Source organism: Lynx canadensis, chromosome C1 (genome assembly GCF_007474595.2).
Source record: "Lynx canadensis isolate LIC74 chromosome C1, mLynCan4.pri.v2, whole genome shotgun sequence".
Lineage (NCBI taxonomy): Eukaryota > Metazoa > Chordata > Mammalia > Carnivora > Felidae > Lynx > Lynx canadensis.
In genome coordinates this window covers 21,629,005-21,650,360 of record NC_044310.1, presented here as the reverse complement: position 1 = coordinate 21,650,360, position 21,356 = coordinate 21,629,005, and the positions used below count along the sequence as shown (strand labels likewise).

General features: G+C 39.1%; 1 protein-coding gene across 16 annotated transcripts in view; it reads right to left on the bottom strand.

Annotated features, from left to right (window-relative positions):
- The window catches only part of EPB41 (erythrocyte membrane protein band 4.1), a 200,956-nt gene that overhangs the window by 8,606 nt on the left and 170,994 nt on the right, over positions 1–21,356 (bottom strand). For 11 of the 16 annotated variants that reach the window (XM_030327999.1, XM_032594237.1, XM_030327998.1 and 8 more), the window contains 2 exons: positions 8,519–8,968; positions 7,169–7,297 (listed from right to left, as the gene is read on the bottom strand). In XM_030327999.1, coding sequence (XP_030183859.1) covers positions 7,169–7,297; positions 8,519–8,968 — 579 coding nt within the window. The remainder of the gene's footprint in view (positions 1–7,168; positions 7,298–8,518; positions 8,969–21,356) is intronic. The other 5 variants (XM_030328000.1, XM_030328001.1, XM_030328002.1 and 2 more) reach the window with 2 other exon arrangements.

Below are 21,356 nucleotides of genomic sequence, written 5' to 3'. Positions count from 1 at the left end.
GGGCAAATGTGGCAGGAAGCAGTTTTGCTCTTTGGCTGTACATTCTAAAGCAAAAACCTAATTCCCTTACAGCGATCTCTTAATAAAGAAAACAATCCCCTGGCAACAAGGCTCCTTCTAAAAACGTTGGATGGTCAGTTTCCTTAGCACTGGGTCAGTGACAGGAGTGGATCAGAGAGAAGGCAGGAAAACAGCCAATAAAAGTGACAATGACCACACATGTGTATACAGCATTTTAGAGTTCACAAATGGCTTTCAAAACATTGTCTTTTAGGGGAGCCTAGGTGGCTCGGTCAGTTTTGCGTCCAACTTTAGCTTAGGTCATGATCTCATGATTTGTTGAGTTCAAGCCCCCTATCAGGCTCGCTGCTGTCAGCACAGAGCCTGCTTTGGATTCTCTGTCCCCCTCTCTGTCTCTCCCCTACTCACTCACACTCTCTCTCAAAAATAAATAAACCTTAAAAAACCTTTGTCTTTTTTGATGCCCACACAAGCCCTGTGAAATCAACAGAAAGGGCAGAGACTGATTAGCATTCCCAGGTAAGAAAATGCAGGCCCAGAGAAGGCGAGTGATTTGCTCAAGCACTCAAAACTTGTATGTGGCAGCTGTCCTCTCTACAAACCTGAAGCTCTTTACACACCATCTAAGGCAGGAGAAGTGTAAACTCTTGGGTGCTAAGGCATGGGTAGGTTCTGAATCATAGGGCAGAACTTTCCAGAAAGGACTGGGAAAGGTCCTTGCCAGGGCTTAAGGAGCCAAGGAATCTCAGGCTATCTTCTTTGAAAACTGAGATGGGAGACTGGAGCAAACAAGGTAGGAAATATCCCTTTAAGAAACCACGGGAAGAAACCTACAAAATACCTCAATGACCCTTCTGACAACAAAACTAGTATTGAAATGGACCATCCTTATTAGGAAGGGTTTAAAAGTATTTAGAATGCCAGGCTATGAAACTAATCTACACAGAGAACAAGGGCTGCGGCTACTTCTTGTTTCTCTAGAGCTCACCACATTATGACCAAAACCAATGTATTATGATCAGGTTGGGAAATGACACTAGCAAAAAGGAAGAGAGGTGGTTATCAGTGGCCGTGGGCTGGTAGCAGGACTCAGAACTGCTGACAGCCCTGTGACTGGGATGGAAACAGAGGAGACTAGAAGGGTGGAGGCTGCTCAGAGCCAACACGCTGTCCAGAAAACAATGACCAGTAGGTTCTGGAATCGTACACGGGCTCAGAGGAGATTTAGAGAATTGCAATCATTCTCATAAAGAACCTGCGGTTAGGGGCGCCTGGGTGGCACAGTCGGTTAAGCGTCCGACTTCAGCCAGGTCACGATCTCACCGTTTGTGAGTTCGAGCCCCGCGTCAGGCTCTGGGCTGATGGCTCGGAGCCTGGAGCCTGTTTCCGATTCTGTGTCTCCCTCTCTCTCTGCCCCTCCCCTGTTCATGCTCTGTCTCTCTCTGTCCCAAAAATAAATAAACGTTGAAAAAAAATTAAAAAAAAAAAAGAACCTGCGGTTAAAAAAAAAAGTGTTACATTACTATGTTTTTCTGCCTCTTTATTTATGTAAGTCATTTGTATTAAAAGCAGAGGCCTCCAGCCTTTTTATGAGCAGGACCACATTTCATTGAGGCAAAACTTTGAGATATGGGGGGTGGGGAGACAGGAGGAGCAGATGAGAATTAGGAAGAAGAGTTTCTGGCTGGAGTTGCCTTGCAGGTAAGAATCTAGACAAAACAAAGAGAGGGGACATGCCTGTGACACCTACATCTCACATAATCATAAATCATGCACATACATGCCAGCACCATGCTAGGTATATTGCTGGCTCGTTCGCTAACACTTTCTTCAGCCCAGACCCACTTATCTACCTTAGATTCGAACTAAACTATTATTTATTGTACTTCTACTATGTGCCAAGCACACAATGCAACTGTTAACTTAGTTAGTTGGGCCAGAGAAGTTCAATAATTTGTCAAGGTTCTATAGGCAATAAACGTTTGCACTACAAGTTAGGGCCAGAAAACTTTTGGTCTGAAGACTGAGGTTTGGGTCCCAGCTCAGACCTAACTAGCTATGGGATCTCGGGCAAGTCCTTCTCTCTTCTCTGAGCTTTAGTTTTCTCGTCTATAACAGGCAATACTGTAAGATGGGCTCTGCCCCCACCATGGCATTATTGTGCAGATCTAAAGAGATCGTAGAAGTACTTTATACATGATTATAAGAATATAAATTTGGGTGTGCTTGTTGATGCCTCAGTCTTAAGGTTAAGCCTCTGACCCTTGATTTTGGCTCAGGTCATGATCTCACGGTCTGGGAGATCAAGCCCCACATCAGATTCCTCACTGAGAGCAGAGAGCCTTCTTTGGGATTCTCTCTCCCTCCCTCTCTCTCTCTCTCTCTCTCTCTCTCTGCCCTTCCTCCCTCACTCCCTCCCTCCCTCTCTCTCTCTCTCCAAATAAATACATTTTTTAAAAAAGAATATAAATTTGTGTGTCAGGAGGGCTAAACCTTTTTGAGAGCTCCACCTCTACCAAATCTGTGACTCTATCGTATTTTTCTACTTCCCACCGACTGCCTCCCTGCTTTCTGTCTCTGAAGAATTGGAAGATGGAGGAGACTTTGTTATGATTTCTGACTTATACTCTTCCCACAAGTGGTCTCTTTCCTTTGACCCGTTAACCAATGTTTCCTTAAAATGGTATGGTGGCTTTGACAGCCGTTTACAAAGTTAAACATCCATTTATCCTATGACCTAGCAATTCCACTCTTAGGTGTTTACCCAAGATAAGTGAAGACATATGTCTACACAAAGACCTGCACATGAGTGTTTGCAGTATCTTTATTCACATTTGCTCCAAACTGGCGTCAACTCAAATGTCCATCAACAAAGGAAAGGATAAACAAATTGTGGTACACTCAAACAATGGGATACTATTCAACAATAAAAAACAGCAAACTACAGACTCATATAACTTTGATGAACCAAACAAACAAACAAACAAACAAAATCCATGTTCGGACACAAAAGTGTACTACTGTATACTTCCATTTATATGGAATCCAAGAACAGGTAAAATTAAGCTAAGGTGATAGAAATCAAAGCAGTAGCTGCCTAGGGGGGTAGGAAGCAACTAGAAGAGTTGAAGAGGGTTTCAGGAGTAATGGAAATGTTCTGTATCCTAAATGTGTCTGGTCACACAGGAATATACATCTGTGGAAATCAATCAAATTGAACACTTAAAATCTGTGCATTTCCCTGTACCTAAGTTGTTTTTTTTTTTAATGTTTATCTATTTATTTTGAGAGAGAGACAGTAAGACAGTGTGTGCAGGAGCGGGGAAGGGGCAGAGAGAGCCTGACACAGGGCTCAAACCCACAAACCGTGAGATCATGACCTGAGCCAAAGTCAGATACTTAACCAACTGAGCCAACCAGGCACCCCAGTAACAACTTAACTTGAAGTGCACATTAACTTGTTCCTTGCAACAACCCTATGAGGTGGAACTATTATTAGCTCCATTTTACAAATGAGGAAACTGAGGCACAGAGTGATTAACTTGATTGCACACTAGTAAGGGATGGAGCAGGTTTAAACCCAGGAAATTTGATTCTAAAGTCAGTACTTTCCCCACTCTACTCTGCTGTCTAGCATGAGTAATGAGAAGTGATTTGTATTTTGGCCGACTGTCTTAAGCCTAATTAAAATGAAATAAAGGTAGATATATAACAATATAATATAGGAATAGCTACCATTTTTTAATACCTACTATACGCCAGGCAAATATTATCTTTACCTTAATAACCTTATAAATATATTCTTCAGATGAGAAAGCTAAGACTCAAAAAGTTTAAGTGACTTACCAAAGGTCACAAAACCAGCAAGTGCTGGAATTAAGATCCAAGTCTAACTCCAAAGCCCACACGCTTTCTCTAGCACATGATGCTGCCTCTGTATTTCTCCTACATGTGAATATATTTTAAAATGACTGCTTCCTGGGGCACCTGGGTAGCTCTGTTGGTTAAGTGTCCCAACTCTTGATTTCAGCTCAGGTCATGATCCCGGGGTCATGGATTGAGCCCTGCATCAAGCTTTACCCTGACAGCTTGAGACTCTCTTTCCCACTCTCCTGGCCCCTCTCCCACTTGCATGCACACACATACACTCTCTCAAAAACAAAAACAAAAGCAAAAAACAAAAACCTAAAATGACTGCTTCCTTTTCCTTTTTTTACAGGGGCTACACTCAAACCACGTGGGCTTCTGTGTGCAGGTTGGCCCTAACAACTTTCATGCATATGCTACAAAATTCACTTCAAAATGGAACAGGATGAAATGTCAGTCTCCTCCCACTCCTGACCACAGTCCTTTAGTCCCAGATCCTTCATCGAGGCCACGACTGCTTTTTGGGTTTTTTTTTTTTTTGAGTACTCACTCATTCAGAGATAATATATTCATATATGAGCCTCCTCTTTCCCTCCTATAAACAGCATATTATTTATACCACATTCCACTATGCTTTTTAATCTATTAACTTATTACACAGATTATTTCCATCAGAAGCTTTTTTTAATAGCTGTGCCGAATTATATTAATTGGATATATCATAATTTATTTAACCTGTTCCCTACTGGTGGATAGTTAGGTTGTTTCCATGGCAATGACAATTTAAAGAGTTTCCTACCATATGAAAGTAACTCTTACATCCTCTGGTTAATAACATGCACAATCTTAAAGTAATTTCCTATTCCTTCCTTTTTCAACCCCCTGCACTGCCAAGTCCTATTCATTCATTTCTGTCTCTCTTGACACAGTTCTTTCTTCTCATTTCCTCCAGCTACACTTCAGTTCTTTATAAGCATCTCCCCAGACTAGCTCTAGTCATATTCCTGTCTCCAGGCATCCCCCGACTTTAAAATATTCAGCACACAGCTTTAGGAATCATCTTCCAAAAATCATGCTTCAATGATGTTGCTTTACCACCACTGCTCAAACACTTTAAGCAGCCTTTCATTATTTATCAAACTCGAATTCCACACTCTAGACCACAAGAGAGAAGAGGGAAGCATACAAACATTAACTGAACATCCACGAATGTGCCAAACACTGTGCAGACATCATTTCACTTAATCCTCCCTCAAATCTTGCAATGGAATGTGATATTAGCCCCATTTTACAGCCAAGAAAACAGAGGGTTAGAGAGATTAGCGACTTGTTTAAAGTTATCCAGCTAGTATGTGGTTGAGCTAGGATACAATTTCTGTTTGTCTAATTGCAAAGCACATGCTTTTAATCGGCAAGTGACACTGTTTGCTAAAAGGGATATCTTCATCCAGTTCATAGTGTGAGAATTGACCATAAGGATTTAGGTGAAATCACTCAGCCAGAGCTTCGCACAGCTGCCTCGTTCCTGTCATGCAGGCTTCAACCAAAATGTGGCCTCCTCAGACAGGATTTTCCTGACTGTGCCAGCCCCACAGGAACAACCTTTCATACAATCTCATATTGTCTAATTCTTTTTTTTTTAAGTTTATTTATTTTATTTTCAGAAAGAGAGTGTGTGCAAGTAAGGGAGGAGCAGAGAGAGAAAGAGAATCCCAAGCAGGCTCCCCACTGTCAGTGGAGAGCATTAGTCGAGGCTTGATCTTAAAAACTGTGAGATCATGGGGCACCTGGGTGGCTCAGTTGGTTGAGCTTCTGACTTTGGCTCAGGTCATGATCTCGTGGTCTGTGAGTTCAAGCCCCACGTCGGGCTCTGTGCTGACAGCTCAGAGCCTGGAGCCTCCTTCGGATTCTGTGTCTCCCTCTCTGTCTGCCCCTCCCCGTTCATGCTCTGTCTCCCTCTCTCTGTGTCAAAAATAAATAAACGTTAAAAAAATTTTTTTAGGGGCACCTGAGTGGCTCAGTCAGTTGAGCGCCCGACTTTGGCTCAGGTCATGATCTCACAGTCCGTGAGTTCGAACCCCACGTCGGGCTCTGTGCTGACCGCTCAGAGCCTGGAGCCTGCTTCAGATTCTGTGTCTCCCTCTCTCTCTCTGCCCCTCCCTCTGTTTGCACTCTGTCTCTCTCTCAAAATAAAGACACAAAAATTTAAAAAAAAAATTTTTTTTAAAAAAACAAAAAACCAACCGTGAGATCATGACCTGAGCAAGACCACAAGTCGGATGTTTAACTGGTTGAGCCACCCAGGTGCCCCTCGTATTGTCTAACTCTTTATCCTATTTTAGTTTCTTTATAGCATTTACCATGTCTGAAATTTATACACTTGTTTATGTGTTTTGTTGTCTGTTTCTGACAACTATAACCAAAGTTCCAGACAGTAGATCCTCTGTCTACCTTGTAGACTGCTTTGACCTAATACACAAATGCTCAACAAATATCTGCTTATATTTGCTTATCAGTTTATAGAGGGAAAACTTTTTCTAACTTTTGGCTTCTGTGAATTAAAAAAAAAAAAAAGGGAAAAAACCTGATTCAACATAAAGCAACTCTTAGCTCATTCAAATTACCAACAATGAAGGAGAAATTTTGCTAAAAGTATACAAAATTTCTATTTAAATAAAAATTGTAAATACTTAAATTCTTGTGCGAGACCCTGAGATCAAGACCTGAGCTGAGATCAAGATTTAGGCACTTAACTGAGTCACTCAGGTACCCCAATTCTTGTGTGGTTTTAAATTTAATTAGAATAAATGATAATCATCATAGCTGTTACTTATTTACACTTGCAGGCATGATGCTCAAGTCAAGTTCATACAGTATGTATCTTATATAATCTTCATAATAAAATCATGAGGCAGATATTACCATCATGGGCGGGGTGGGGGAAGAAGGGGAGGGGCCAATCAAGGCTCAGAGACGTTCAATCACTTGCAGTAACTGAAGTGGAGAAGCTCCACTTTGATCCAAAGCCCATGTTCTTAGCCATTACACAGACTGCCTTCCCTAATTGAATTGGGTGGATATAAGCAAACAGACGCAAGACAACTTTGCTTTTAATGAAGTACTTTGGGATATCCTTAGATCAGTAATCTCTTCTAAAAAGAATTACCCCAGAAAAGCCCAGCATTATTTGCAGCAAATAATTAGAGACTCTGTAAAGAAAGAAAGTTATTTATTGTGTTTACTTCAGTCTTGGCTTCTGAAACATCACACCATGTCCTACCTGGGCAGCCTCATAAGTGATGGTCTTGGTCTCAGTGTGAACAATAGGGACATCTTTGGTTGGGATTTCGCTTTTCAAAGCACTGGCAGTATCTGAGATGGTGACAGTCTGAGTCTTCACCAGGGGAGGCTGTGAAGCAGTAAAGAAACAGAGTTACCAGAGTCTTCTGAAGGCTACAGAGAACTAATCTTCTGACATTGATCTGATCAAAGTGGTAGCTGTAATCAAGCAAAGGGCTAGCTCAGTCTCTGCCCGAGACTTGGACACTATTCCAAAGTAGCCTTGACAAGGTGTCAAATCATGAGGGATATTAAAAAACAGCATTACTGTAATCATTTTCATATGCTTAATGGAAAGCTGTAAGATCAGACAGTTATGATCGGTGATATAAAACACTTTAGACTGACCTTCAGAATTTGAATATAAAACTGTTTGCCAAACAGCAGTCACTTTTGTTTGTCCTTGTGACTGTGCCATTATAATTTAAGAAAATCGGTCGCATTTCCTCCACTAACTACAAATGGTACATGAAACAGCAGTGGCATTGGAGTGCATTATCCTGGAATTCATCAACTTCTTTCAAATCAATGTCAGACATTCACTTTGGAGTTCTTGAGAAGAAAAACAGTATTTGGAAAACTGGAAAGAAAATAATCACTTCTACCACCACCTGGTGATTAATCTCAGAATTTCAGAAGAATGAACATTAGTAGAATATCAAAGGCTTCTTGTCCATCAGCTCCCCTTCCAAAGTCTATGAATCACCCTAAAACTACCACTTGATTGTGATAAAGGTAAGTGGCCATCCACCTTAGCATAGGAGATTAGTGCCTATGAGCACGGAAGTCCTTGTGAGTGGGGTCAGTGGGAGTGGTGGGCTATACTATGCGGCTGCAATGCATAAATCATTATTTGGGGTCTGAAAGCACATAAACAAAAATCAGTTGCTTCTTTTAATTAAGAGTATTTGAATCTTTTGAGCATGGCCTCCGAACACTTAATGGCTCTTCATCATGGAAGTCTCAGAAATTTACCTCTTTATATAGCCCATACTTGAACAAGGGAAAGAGGAAGCCACTTACACCAGCTTCATAAAGATAAACAGCTGGAATTCACCCCCAAGAATTTTGTTACGTCATCAGGGGAGAAAGCATTTCTAGCCACGGAGTTAGTCCCTCTGAATACATTTATCTGTAGTCATCGAGGGCTTTAATTTTATTCTGTGATTCTGAAGAAAGCAGAGAGGCCACTGCCCTCATCATCACCACCACCACCACCTCCTCCACACAGCAGATTCTGGCCCTCTCCCAAAGTGAGTCATTAGACCTGCATCATTGAAATGGTTACTACCTGGAAACTTCGAATGAGGGTGGGGAACTGGTTACCCACACGAGAGTCAAGAAATGATCCATTGTGCTTTCCAAGTGGCTCTCCTGGTGTAACATGTTCTTCACTACTCTCTGCCTTTTTTTCACCAAGTTGCAGCTGAGAGGAAGCTGGTGATACTGAGAACTGTAAGACACCGGCCTGTTCCTCCACTCCTATACATTCCCCACTTGAGCCTCCCGGCATTTCCTTAATATCAAGATAGCCAGCTGCTCCCTGCTCCTTCTCTTCTGTCTCCTTGCTGCTTATGGAGAGGGAGCCAAACTCAAAGCTTTGTGGAGACTCCGACGGGGTGGTCATTTGGCTCTTACTAGGAATTAGTGAATGCTTGGGACCATCCCATTCAGAGTCAGGGCTGGTAGATGGCCCCTTTGTCACGGCAGCCACCTCCTCTGTGCGAATGCCGTTTATATTCTACAAATGAATGAACACATACAAAAGCAAGAAGATTAGGAATAAGTGGGGAATATTGTGAACTCTGAGAATCAACAATGATTTTTAAGAGGTCTAAAAAATATTACTACTAATACAAACCAAAAATCTTAGCTCCTGAGGTAGCCAAAAGGAAAAACTGCTGTTCACTAAACATATCCATGGCTTAAGCAGTTCCAACCTCATTTTGGTCGTATTTCTATAACACTGGTAACCCGTGAACTAATTGCGATGTGCCTCACAGAGCACCGAGCACTTTGTATTACTGTGATCTTCCCTGTATAACACATACTCTTCATACTTAAAAGAGTTACTTTGCTATTCCTAAATACCTAACTCATTACTATGCACAGGGAACTATGCAATTTATGAGCCAATCAAAAGATACTCTCCAGTAGCCTGATCAGGTTGAAAAATGCCTCATATCTCCCAGCCAGAAATATCATCATATTAGCCCCTGAGGGAGAAGCTAACATCTTGACTTTAGACTAAAAGGTTCAATACATCCAGAATGAACTTAATGTAACCACTGTCATGACAGTAAATATCAAAAATAGTGAAGTGTTTCTTCACTGTAAACAGTGACCCAGCAGCTGAGATATATTTCTTCATAGATGAATGACATATCTCCAACCCCTAGGAGAAGTAAGTCCTGGAAACAGTTCCCTCCTGGGCTAAATGCCTCACACCACAGGAAAAAGATCTAAAGTAAGTACTTCCAAGAGAACGTGGATGACAAGATAACATCACCGTGGATGCACATAATCCTAAAGTTTAAAGAAAGTTTCTATGGGTAGAAAGGAAGGAATTCACATCAGTAAAAAACGAATATGAGTCATTTGAAACACGAAGAGTCTGACAGAAGCCAAATGTCATAAAAGTAAACATCTGCGTGTGCTCACCAGAAAGCCACTTAGGCCTGAAATTTTGGTTCAGATCAACTTACCATATTCCATACCACCTAGCAACTTAATAACTGAAAAGGACTCTTTTAAAAACGTATTCCTGGAGTAAATGACACATGCCTCGTTCAGCTTACACATTTTCGTACTCAAATCATGTTACATATATCATATATTTTTTAAAAAACCACTGCTAGTCCTTAACTTGTAAACCAACCTACATTGTGATGAATACAAACCAGTGCCCTATTAAGGCAAGAAAAGATGCACTGCTCGAGAACCTCAGGCCAACTTCACTTCTAAGCCATCTTGAAACAGTCAACTCAAGAGCATCTCAGAGTGGTACAAGTTGAATTTCAATTAGGCAGGTCTTTTGTGGACTGATTTGAATATTACTTAGGGCATGAAAAACAGGACTGAGACATGACAACAGAAACTGCCTCTGTCTGCAGATGAATCAGAGATACACAAAATCTTGCTAAGGGTATTTGAATTCCCTCCTATTTAAAATGAGAATAACACCTGGTTTGACTCATGGGGTCTGAAGATCAAATACGGTAATAAATGTGAAAGCCCTTGGTAAATTCTTTTTTTTTTCAATTTTTAATGTTTATTTATTTTTGAGAGAGAGAGACAGACGGACAGACAGTTTGTGAGCAGGGGAGGGGCAGAGAGAGAGGGAGACAGAATCTGAAGCAGGCTCCAGGCTCTGAGCTGTCAGCACAGAACACAGTGCAGGGCTTGAACTCACGAACCACAAGATCATGACCTGAGCTGAAGTCAGAAGCTTAACCGACTGAGCCACCCAGGTGCCCCTAGCGCTTGGTAAATTCTAAAGTACCAGATAGATTCACTTAATTCAACCAACATTCTAAGCTCCTATAATAGTAAGGTCTGGGGACACTAAAACAAATTTGTTATTATTTACACACTGTATTACTTTCTAGGGCATTTATCTCACCATTTCTTTGGAGTCAGACAAGCTGTTAGAGCTGTCCAAAAATAGATCAGCTGGTAATAAACAAATAGGCTTTCTCAAATTGCTATATGCTACCTCTAGCACTGTGAAGAGCATATCCAAACCCACTCATCACATGGAGAAAAACTTCATGGCTTCCAAACAAATTTGTCACAACTGAGGAAGACTTATAACCAGGAAAATACCTAAGATAAACAAGTAAGAGCCTATTTTATACCAATAGGTATAAGTGACACGTGGTGGTCTGTCATCAAGAAGCCATTTGTGAATAAACATTGTTAGGCCAGCAACACCTGGTCGAAAGCTGCCTACTGTTGAGTAAAATTAGAGCAATCAGTTTTTTCAAAGCATGTATACAGTGGACCACAGCTAAAAGCTGCAGCCATAGTAATAACAACAAATATTCACTGATCACTTAATAAGTGTTAGTCACTGGAAATAAAAGGAAAATTGATAACAGGTTATATCACTAATTAGAGCATTTTTACATATGGTCAGATCAACCTCCCAGTTGGCTCTGTTGTCCAGATCTCTTGGACACAGCCAACTACTTACTGGACATGCTCCCAGCCATATGGAATGCAATATGCCCCAATCTAAACTCATCTCTGCTGCCTGGACCTGCCACCCCCACTCTTTCATCATTTCTATTATATTGGTAAACGGCACCACCATCCATCCAGTCTTCCATGCCAGAATCCTGAAATCATCTTCAATGCCTTTCGTACACACATCCACCGACCCCCAGAGATTACTCAATCAAGTCATTTCCATTCCATTTTAATATCGCCCTTATCTATGTGCTTGTTTCTATTCCCACCTTTACTACCTTCATTCAGGCTCTTGTAATGCCACACCTACCTTACTGCTAATGCCATGAACAGTTTTTCTTCTTTGCTTTTTTCCTTCCTTCTTTCTCATCTCAAACCTTCCTTGAACACATCCTCTATTCTGCTGCTAAAGTGTTTATTTCTAAAATGAAACATTGCAAACTCTATTCTGCAGCTTAAACCCCTTCAAATAAAATAAAATAAAATAAAATAAAATAAAATAAAATAAAATAAAATAAAATAAAACAACAAACAAAAATCCTTCAGTGGTTCTTCACTGCCTTCTGGTTAAAGCTCAGACCCTTTAGTAAGACATAGAAAATACTTTATTTAACCAAGAGTCAGATGCTTAACCAACTGAGCCACCGAGGTGCCCCAACATAGAAAATACTTTAAAATATGACTCCTGCCTCTCTTTCCAGCTTCTCCGAGCTGCACCTTCACAGACATCCTTCTTTCCATTAATTCAAAACTACTTGCAGTTCCTAGTACAGGGCATGATTGCTTTTGCCTCCCTGCCCTTGCAAATATTGTCAATATTTTTCCTTTTGTCTGGAAGTCCATGCTCAGCTTAAGTATCAGTTCTTCTGGAAGTCTCCCCACTGGCTGCTTAAAGTATGGTTAGATATTATTCCTCTTTTGTTCCTATTGCACCTTGTTATTACTGGTTTAGTAATCTATTTTTCCCATTAGACTGTGAGTTCCTTGGGTGTGTTGAGGGAGATAAGGACTTCCTATGTTACTTAGTTCTGTATCTCTTCTGTTCAGTTTTTGTCACATAGTAGATATTCAGTAAAACTTGTCAAAAGTATATTCAATAAATCCAGGTGACTTGAGAACTTCTGTCTGGTCTTGTGCTATTCAAAAACTGAAAAAGTGTGTTCAGAAAGAACATAAAAAGTGGCTAACTTGACGAGACCCACTGTCTAGTCCAGCATTTTATCTCCTATACCAGTAAAATAAGAGGAAAGTGTTATTCATGTTCATCACATGCCAGGTATTGCACTAGTCACTTTAAAGTTTATTTATTTTGAGAGAGAGAGAGAGCAGGAGAACGGCAGAGACAGAGGGAGAGAAAGAATCCCAAGTAGGTTCCTCACTGTCAGCACAGAGCCTGACGCAGGGCTCAAATTTATGAACCCTGAGATCATGACCTGAGCAGAAATCAAGAGTCAGATGCCTAACTGACTGAACCACCCAGGCACCCCTGAGCTAGTCACTTTAACATGTTTTCTCACTTAATTTTCAACAACCTCACTATGAAGTAGTCACTATCTCTATTTTATAGATGAAGAAATGGAGAGGTTAAACAACTCAGAGCTAGTTAAGTGACAGAGCTAGGGTTTAAACTCAAGTTGGTTTCTGGTTCTAAAGCCCATTTCTTCCCCTGGCAACAAAGTATTTACTTGAAGTAGGACCAGAGGACACATCCTATTATGTTCAAAAGAATATACACCAAACCTGACTATACTCTTAAGAAGTACAAAGACTGTCCAAAGTCCCCTTAGCAGGGCCTGATTTTAGTGGCCAACACTACACTTTTATTTTAATTTTTTCTTTAAGTTTACTTATTTGAGAGAGAGACAGAGCAAGAGCAAGAAAGCAGGGGAGGGGCAGAGAGTGAGGGAGAGAGAGAATCCCAAGTAGGCTCCACACTGTCAGCACGGAGCCCCATGCCAGGCTCGAACCCATGAACCATGAGATCATGACCTGAGCCAAAATCAAGAGTCAGACGCTTAACCAACTGAGCCACCCAGGCACCTCTAATACTTTTAAAAATAAGGATAAGTCGGAAAAGCCAGAAGAATAGATTGAGGCAAAAAGAAGACATAAAATCTCCATGACATAATATTCCCAAACTTTGACATATAACCTAAGTGAGGAATTTTAACTGATAGTGTTGTGCCTTTAGCTATGACCATCAGCAAAGGCCACTGGATTATATAAGACTACACAACTACATATACCAAATGGGCCTGGAAACTTAAAAGGAAATTTTTTTTAAATGTTTATTCATTTTTGAAAGACAGAGAGAGATAGAGCACAAGCAGGGGTGGGGTGCAGAGAGAGGGGGACACAGAATCTGAAGCAGTAAATAGGCCTGGAAACTTTAAAGGAATCTTCTCAGGGTATGAACAAATATAGGACTTTGTGTGAACATCCCACAGTAACTGACAAAATTGAGACTTAATTGTGATCCAAAGGTGTTCATGCAGATGCTGTTTATCTGGACTGCTGGGAGATCTAGAAGGAGAGAGACGCTACAATAGGAAGACCAGTTGCCTGTACAAAGTACTGTTGGGCAATGTAACTGGTTTCAAGAATATGAGGAGGAAGAATGTTAGAGAAATATTTAATTGAGAACACTATTTGAAAATTTTCAATTTTATTTGAAAAGTGAATGGTTCCTGCTAAGTATGAGAATTCACTATTTTATTTGGGGGGAAGAAAAGGGTTTTTTTCCAAAAGGGTTTCTCTTGAAAAGTTTTTTTTTCAGAAGGATTATGTCTCAGGATCATCGAACCTTTGTAGGCGTGTGCCCTTGTGAGTTCTAAATGACGTCTCCCTTGACTTAAAAATCCCAGACATCGTTAAGAGCAAGATATGGGTGCCCCAGGTGTTTTCCTGCCACCCCATTAAATGCAACCCAGTCTTTTTCTTTTCAGTTATTTTTTTTTTTTTACATTTTACTTATTTTGAGAGAGAGAGAGGGAGAGAGCACAAGTCGGGGAGAGGCAGAGAAAGAGGGAGACACAGAATCCAAAGCAGGCTCCAGGCTCTGAGCTGTCAGCACAGAGCCCAACACGGGGCTCAAACTCACAAACCGTGAGATCATGACCTGACCTGAGCCAAAGTCGGACACTTAACCGACTGAACCACCCAGGCGCCCCATCTTTTCAGTTATTTTTGAACCACAGTTGTGCTTATAAAACTATCTTATCCTATAAGTCTCACAAGGAAAATAAATCCTAAAAATCTTCCTAAAACTTGGCCACATAAGAAAAAAAAAAGCATATTAAGTTTTCTCTGGAGGGTCCAGGCTTTTCCCACACACATTTGTTTCCTGTCTCAGTGAAGACCAATTTTACCTTTGGGCGGGCAAAGGAAAAACACTTCATTTCTGTATTAAAAGGAAGAAAAGAACCTGCTGTTGTCTCATTTTATCTTTCTATATACTAAAATCCTGGGTACACAGATAAGGACCATCACTGCCAACCTTGCCATGTGATTTCAGGGGACTACTTTCACGTCAGGACCATGATTAGATATTGGAATGAAGATGAAACTCTCCCCTTAAATAAAAAATAAAAATTATATTTTCCTATGTGTATAACTAAACATATGAAAAAGACTTCAAGGGATATTCAATATCAGTAGCAGTAGAGCTGCAAATAATTTTTTTTTAATTTTTTTAATGTTTATTAAGTTTTGAGAGAGAGTCAGAGAGAGAGAGAGAGAGAACAGGGGAGGAGCAGAGAGAGAGGGAGACAGAATCCAAAGCAGGCTCCAGGCTCTGAGCTGTCAGCACAGAGCCCAACGTGGGGCTCGAACTCACAAGCCACGGGATCATAACCTGAGCTGAAGTAGGACGCTTAACAGACTGAGCCACCCAGGCGCCCCAATTTTTTTTTTAAAGTAAGCTCTGTGCCCAATGTGGAGGTTGAACTAACAACCTCGAGATCGAGTTGAATGCTCTACCGACTAAGCCAGCCAGGTGCCCCAAGAATCGCAAATAACTTAATTTCTCTCTTTGTGTTTTTTCATACTTCCTAACCTTTCTAAAATGATATGCATTACTTTTATTATAAAAAATGTTACTAAATTATTTTCTTATGCAACCTTTTGTATTTGGCTCCATAATGAAATGATCTGCAAAACGTGGAGTCTGGTAATCAATTTATGAAGTGCTGATAAATCCTTAATGTCCTCCAACCCTTTAAAAACAACTAAAAATAAACCGTAACAGTTTCCCAAAAGAAAAAGTCGTTAATGGAAAGAATGATAATGTAAGCAACTGGTAACTAATATAAACCTTTTCTTTTATAAGGAGAATATAATATAAAACCTTAGTAATTTAGCAAGTGGATTTTGAAAGTCAGTCAATGACTGTGGACTTAATGTATCTGGGTGGAAAAGAAATAGTTCAAATTTAAGGTGTAGCTTCATTATATTTTGTTTAATGTTTTCTGATTTAAGGATGACAGGGATATTCTCAGGAATGTGAATGAAAATATGGTCATGTCTGTGATTTAATTCCTTAGTAGATTTTCTTATTAGATAACCTGCCTCTGAAACCAGTAAAGACATGCAAAAAAATGATCATTCTCTTGCCAGTCATGATAGCAACTGGGAATATAAAATATTAAAAATCAAAGAATCCTAAAACTTGATCTGAACAGTAACTCTAGATTAGTGACATATACTACAAATCAACACTATGATTCTTCATATCAGAATGATCTATATTTTTCTTTTTTTGTCTAAGGGCCCTGCACTTCAGGCTTAAATCTTGTTTTACTGAAATCAAGTAGAAGACATCAGAATGACTGAACAAATTCAATAAGCAGTTGTTTAATTGCCATCTCAGAAGAGAAAACACTTTTAGGTGATTTGCGGATAAATGAAAGAAAGAAGTGATCCAATCTCTAGGGTATTTAGATTTAGTTGAATGAAGATACTGACAATGATATGTATGGATGGCAGTCAAATATATTTATATAAGATAATATGTCTTATGGTGGTGGCAATGGTGGAACCCTGGGGAGAAGGCAAACTTTTATCAGAGCTGGTCTCAAGCTTAATTACAGTGTTTTAATTTTTTGGTGCATTCTTAGATATTATAATATTACACTAAGCACCAAAATAAGCCAGTCAGTAATGTTATTGAGCCCACATAAACAGAATTAGGTAGTTGGCAGAAAATTTTTGAAAGAAAGAAGAAAATAGTCATGTCAGTTATAAAGCTAACTTCTAATGAGAGCCTTGGAATCAATACATGTTTAATTTTAAGTCTGCAAAAAAATGCTTTTCCGTAATATTCTATTCAATGTTTCCAAAGATTTATCCTTAGAATACCTGTGAAAATTTTATCTTCATATATATGCATGTTCAAATAGACAGCATAGACTAATAAATATGGGTGTTCTTACTTACTAAAATTATACAAGACAGATTTTAAGAGAGGGCCATTAACATGCCGAGGTGACATTTTACTTTATTGAATCGACTAAATTGTAAGTAGGAAACACAAATAATAACTGCAAAAAATTCTTCATAGTCCAGCCACACCAAAATACAAATTCTGTCACTAAATTGCATAAATACCCTGGTTAATACACTTTACCAACACCATCTTAATCTCAAACACTACAAATCAGTAAGAGTTTCACACTGACATAAATATACTTAGGGACTCGAGTACAGAGTACCAAAAATATTGGTACTTTTTTTTTTTTGATGAAGAACAAATAATTACTAGAGTCACAAAATGTCATTTGGTTTGACAATGAAGTGTTTTTCGTTTGTTTGCTTCTGGATACCAATCTAGTTTTCTTCTGATCTTCCACAAAAGTTTTGAATTTAATTAATGGGACTTTAAGCTATTGATCTATCTAAACATTCCCAGTATATATGTAAAGGAAGCTACTAATTATTTTCTTCTAAAAAGTTTAATTCTTGGGGGTGCTTGGGTGGCTCAGTCGGTTAAGCATCCGATTCTATCTCGGCTCAGGTTGTGATCTCACAGTTCTTGGGATCAAACTCCATGTTGAGCTCCGCACTGACAGCGCAGAGCCTTTTTGGGATTCTCTCTCTCCCTCTCTTTCTGCCTCTCCCTTGTGCCTGCTTGCTCTCCCTCTCTCTCTCCCTCTCTCTCTGCCTCTCCCTTGTGCCTGCTTGCTCTCTCTCTCTCTCAAAAATAAACAAACTTTAAAAGTTTAATTCTTTTTATTGGATGATTTTAATATCAGAAATCAGATTATCCCCAGGGCCAAATAAAGCCCTGAGATCCTGGTCTCAACAACAGGCAAGGCCTCACTTCTCATCCTTATCTTTTGTTTCATATAGACTGAGAGAGATCCTGTTTCAGGTTCTGGGATATTCTGCAGTACTCAACCCAGGGGATTTAACTTAAGATAAACGGAATCCAGCAGTAATAAATAAATTCATTAGTGGCTTAAGGATCTTAGAGAACCATTTCCTTTTTTGCGAACCATTTTTTTAAGTTATTTTTTTTTTATTTTGAGAGAGAGAAAGAGCAGAGGAAGGGCAGAGAGCGAAGGAGAGAGAGAATCCCAAGCAGCTCACAGTGCAGAGCCCAATGTGAGAGCAGAAATCAAGAACTGAACGCCTAACCAACTGAGCCACCCACATGCCCCAAGAACAATTTTTAATACTCAGTTTTATAAATCATCAAGGTCTCACAAGTCCCAATCTTCTCCTTAATTCACTCTCTGTAACTTTTACCACATTTTCATTTGGGGACTGAGTGACTTAGGAGACAGCTGTGGCACGATAGAATGTCACTGGACTATAACAGCGAAGACCTGGGTTCTAGCTCTTTCTTTCACTCACAAACTGCTTGTTCTTGGGCAGATCTCTCAACCTCTGAGACTCAGTTTCATCTTGTGAAGCAAGAACATCACTGTTATGGTTACTATGAAGGTTCACTGTACAGGTGTTCAAAATGAAGTGATAGGCAAATACTAGATACTATTTGTTTTTGTATTATATTTCTTAAAACATTACTTTTTGCAAAGAAACATGAACCAGAGCAATAAAGACACCTAGTGCCTACATGGAAGTGTTTCTTGAGCACCTGAGTGGGCCAACCCTATAGATTTAACTAAGGCTGGTCTTCTTTCCGCTTACCAAGTTCTCAGCCAGGTTCTCCTAATACTTTAGAGAACATCACCAGATAGAATTTTGCAGAAAGAAATTGTGATAGAATATAAGAATTAAAATGAGAATACTTAATAAATATTCCTGAGCCAAGGTCCTCATGAAGAACACTAGATAGGCCACTTTTAATAGTTTTGACATATATACTGTTAAGAAAGAAAATTAGGAAAAACATTTCTGAGTAGTCACAAAATTTGTAACCATTTTAAAGCTTCACAGATTTACTTTGTTTCTAAGGCGAAATCGTATCTATGTTACCACCCACAGATTTTGCTTCCTGAAATCATTAAATTTTTTGTATAAAGAGTCTAAGATGTAGCATACTATCTCCATAGTCGTTTTACACAATGGAATCCTAAATCCACCACATCTATTAACTTACTTTTGGTTTTCACATTCTCTTCATTGGTTTGTGTTTTTGTTTTTTGTTTTTTAATTTTTTAAGTAATCTCTACACCTAAGGTGGGGATCCAACTCACAACCCCGAGATCAAGAGTTGCATGCGCCACAGACTTAGCCAGCCAGAGGCCCCTCTATTTTACCATTCCATCAAGTAAACAGAGTTATGGGACTGGCCCTGTATATACTACTTAATGATATGACCAGTTCTGTAATGTTACCATCTTTGCAGTGACTTTGTGGCCTGTTCAAATGCAAATACCTCGGGGAAAGTTAATACATTAAACTTTTATTAGTGTTTCTGTACAGAAAAAGGGGATTTGGATATTTGTTAGACTTTTTAATAAGATTTATATAATTAAAAAAATAAATTTGTTAAGAAAAAGGGAGTGAGCAGAAGGTGGCAGTAGGAATGAGGGAGAGAGTTGTGCACAGACACACATACACCCACACAGCACATTACCCTTGCTTTGCAAACCCAGTAAGAAATGCTTTGCACTGCAAATGCCCACAGAACCAGCAGGAATCGAGGTTATCTTGCTAAGCACAGAAGGAAGATACCCAGCAGTAGAGTCCAGCTCCTGGTTCTTTACTAAAGTAAACAATAAATATTACAGTCACTTAACGTATCAACAGTCTATTTAAATAATACCCCCAAATGGTCTGCAACATGCAAACTAAAAAATGTAGAATCCAACCCTGATAAGATCAGTTAATTGCGAGTGCTTTGTTTCTACATTCTTCTCTTTAACAAAACATGGCAAGTTTATGTTTCAGCAAAGAATGCTTTAAATGCCTTGGGGAAAGCACTAAAAAACAAAACATATATCTTTATACATTAATTTTGTATCAATATTTGTAATCTTATTCCTTTTTTGAAAATTAATAATATCAGTCTTTCCTATGGTTGTATAATAATCAGTTGGAACATCAACCTGGTGATTAAAAAAATTTGTTAAAACAAATGCTTTTACACGGGCACTTGCAATAAGAGATAAATCAGATGTGGTAATAGCTTCTTTTGTAAAAGCCATGTGTAAACAGCACATAAAGATGACAAGTCAAGCAGCAATAGCCCATTCTTCAGCCAAAAAAGGAAACAAATGAAGAAAGAACAAAATTCACCAAAAAAAAAAAATCATCTGCTGCCTCCCCAACCCCCAAAAAGCCTCATAAATAATAGTTTTGGTACATTTTCAGTGGAAAATTCAGGCCAACTGATAGTTTGAAAAAGGACATTAGAATCACAAACACTCAGGATGGGGATAAACTAACAACAGAGTAACCATGTGGCTAGCAAAAGATGATTTAAAAATTCTATCTTTCCTCCCTAGTGTGCCATTCTTTATCTTGCAATACATTTCTCTTCATTCTAAATTTTCTCTCTTGGCTATATCCACCCCCACTTTTTTTTTTTTTTTTAAATAAGGTTTGTATGCTATTGGTCCCTAGCTAGAAATACATCCTTGTAGTGCTCACTAGCTTCTCCACAAAATTTGAGTGATTTTCATGGTCCATTGCTATTCTCTGGCATATAAAGATTATATCTGGATAAAGGAGCTTACTTAGGAGAAGTTGGCCTTTATTAAATTAGTTGGTAAAACTGCTTATTATAAGAAAATCACTCCGTAACGCAGCCTCTCACAAATGCCAGCAAATGAAATTGCCAATAACAATGATCCTTCAAACATAGTTTTTATTATTTCCTTAATAGTGCTGTTATTAGATTATCCCCAGAAAAGGTGACTGTAAAAGCAAACAGCTTCAAAATCAATGCCTGATGCAAAATTTTAACTATTAGGTAATAGAAAATTTTGCCTTAACACTGCACTCACCAGCAAGGACTCCACAGATCAAATGAGTGTTCTCAAACCTGAATAGAGCTATAGAAGTCAAAGTTTTCAGCAAGTATTAAAAATTATACTAAACATGTCTAGGAGACCAGAAGCCTTTGGTTGGTCAATTTTATTTCATTATACTAAGAAGGGCTGAGATAGAGAAATGGAGATGAAGAGGAAGAAGTTATAACCAGTACAAAAACTCTGATCATTTAGTATGGAACACAATTAAATATATTTGGCAGGATTTCTCAGAAGTCCCAATTCCAAAAATTATTAAAGACATGATAAGCACTTAAGAAACACATTATGCTCCAATTTAACATCTAGAAAACAGCATCTTGATTCCACAGAACTAAGTACAACAGAAAACTCTAATTAGATATTAACTAGCTGTGCTTTCTCTCCCTGAAAAATCCTATAATAATGAAAATGACTTTCCATGTTAACATTTTCAACAAATTCCTAAAAAGAACATGGCTTTGAAGAAACACTTCGAAATTTTTATACTACTCAAACATG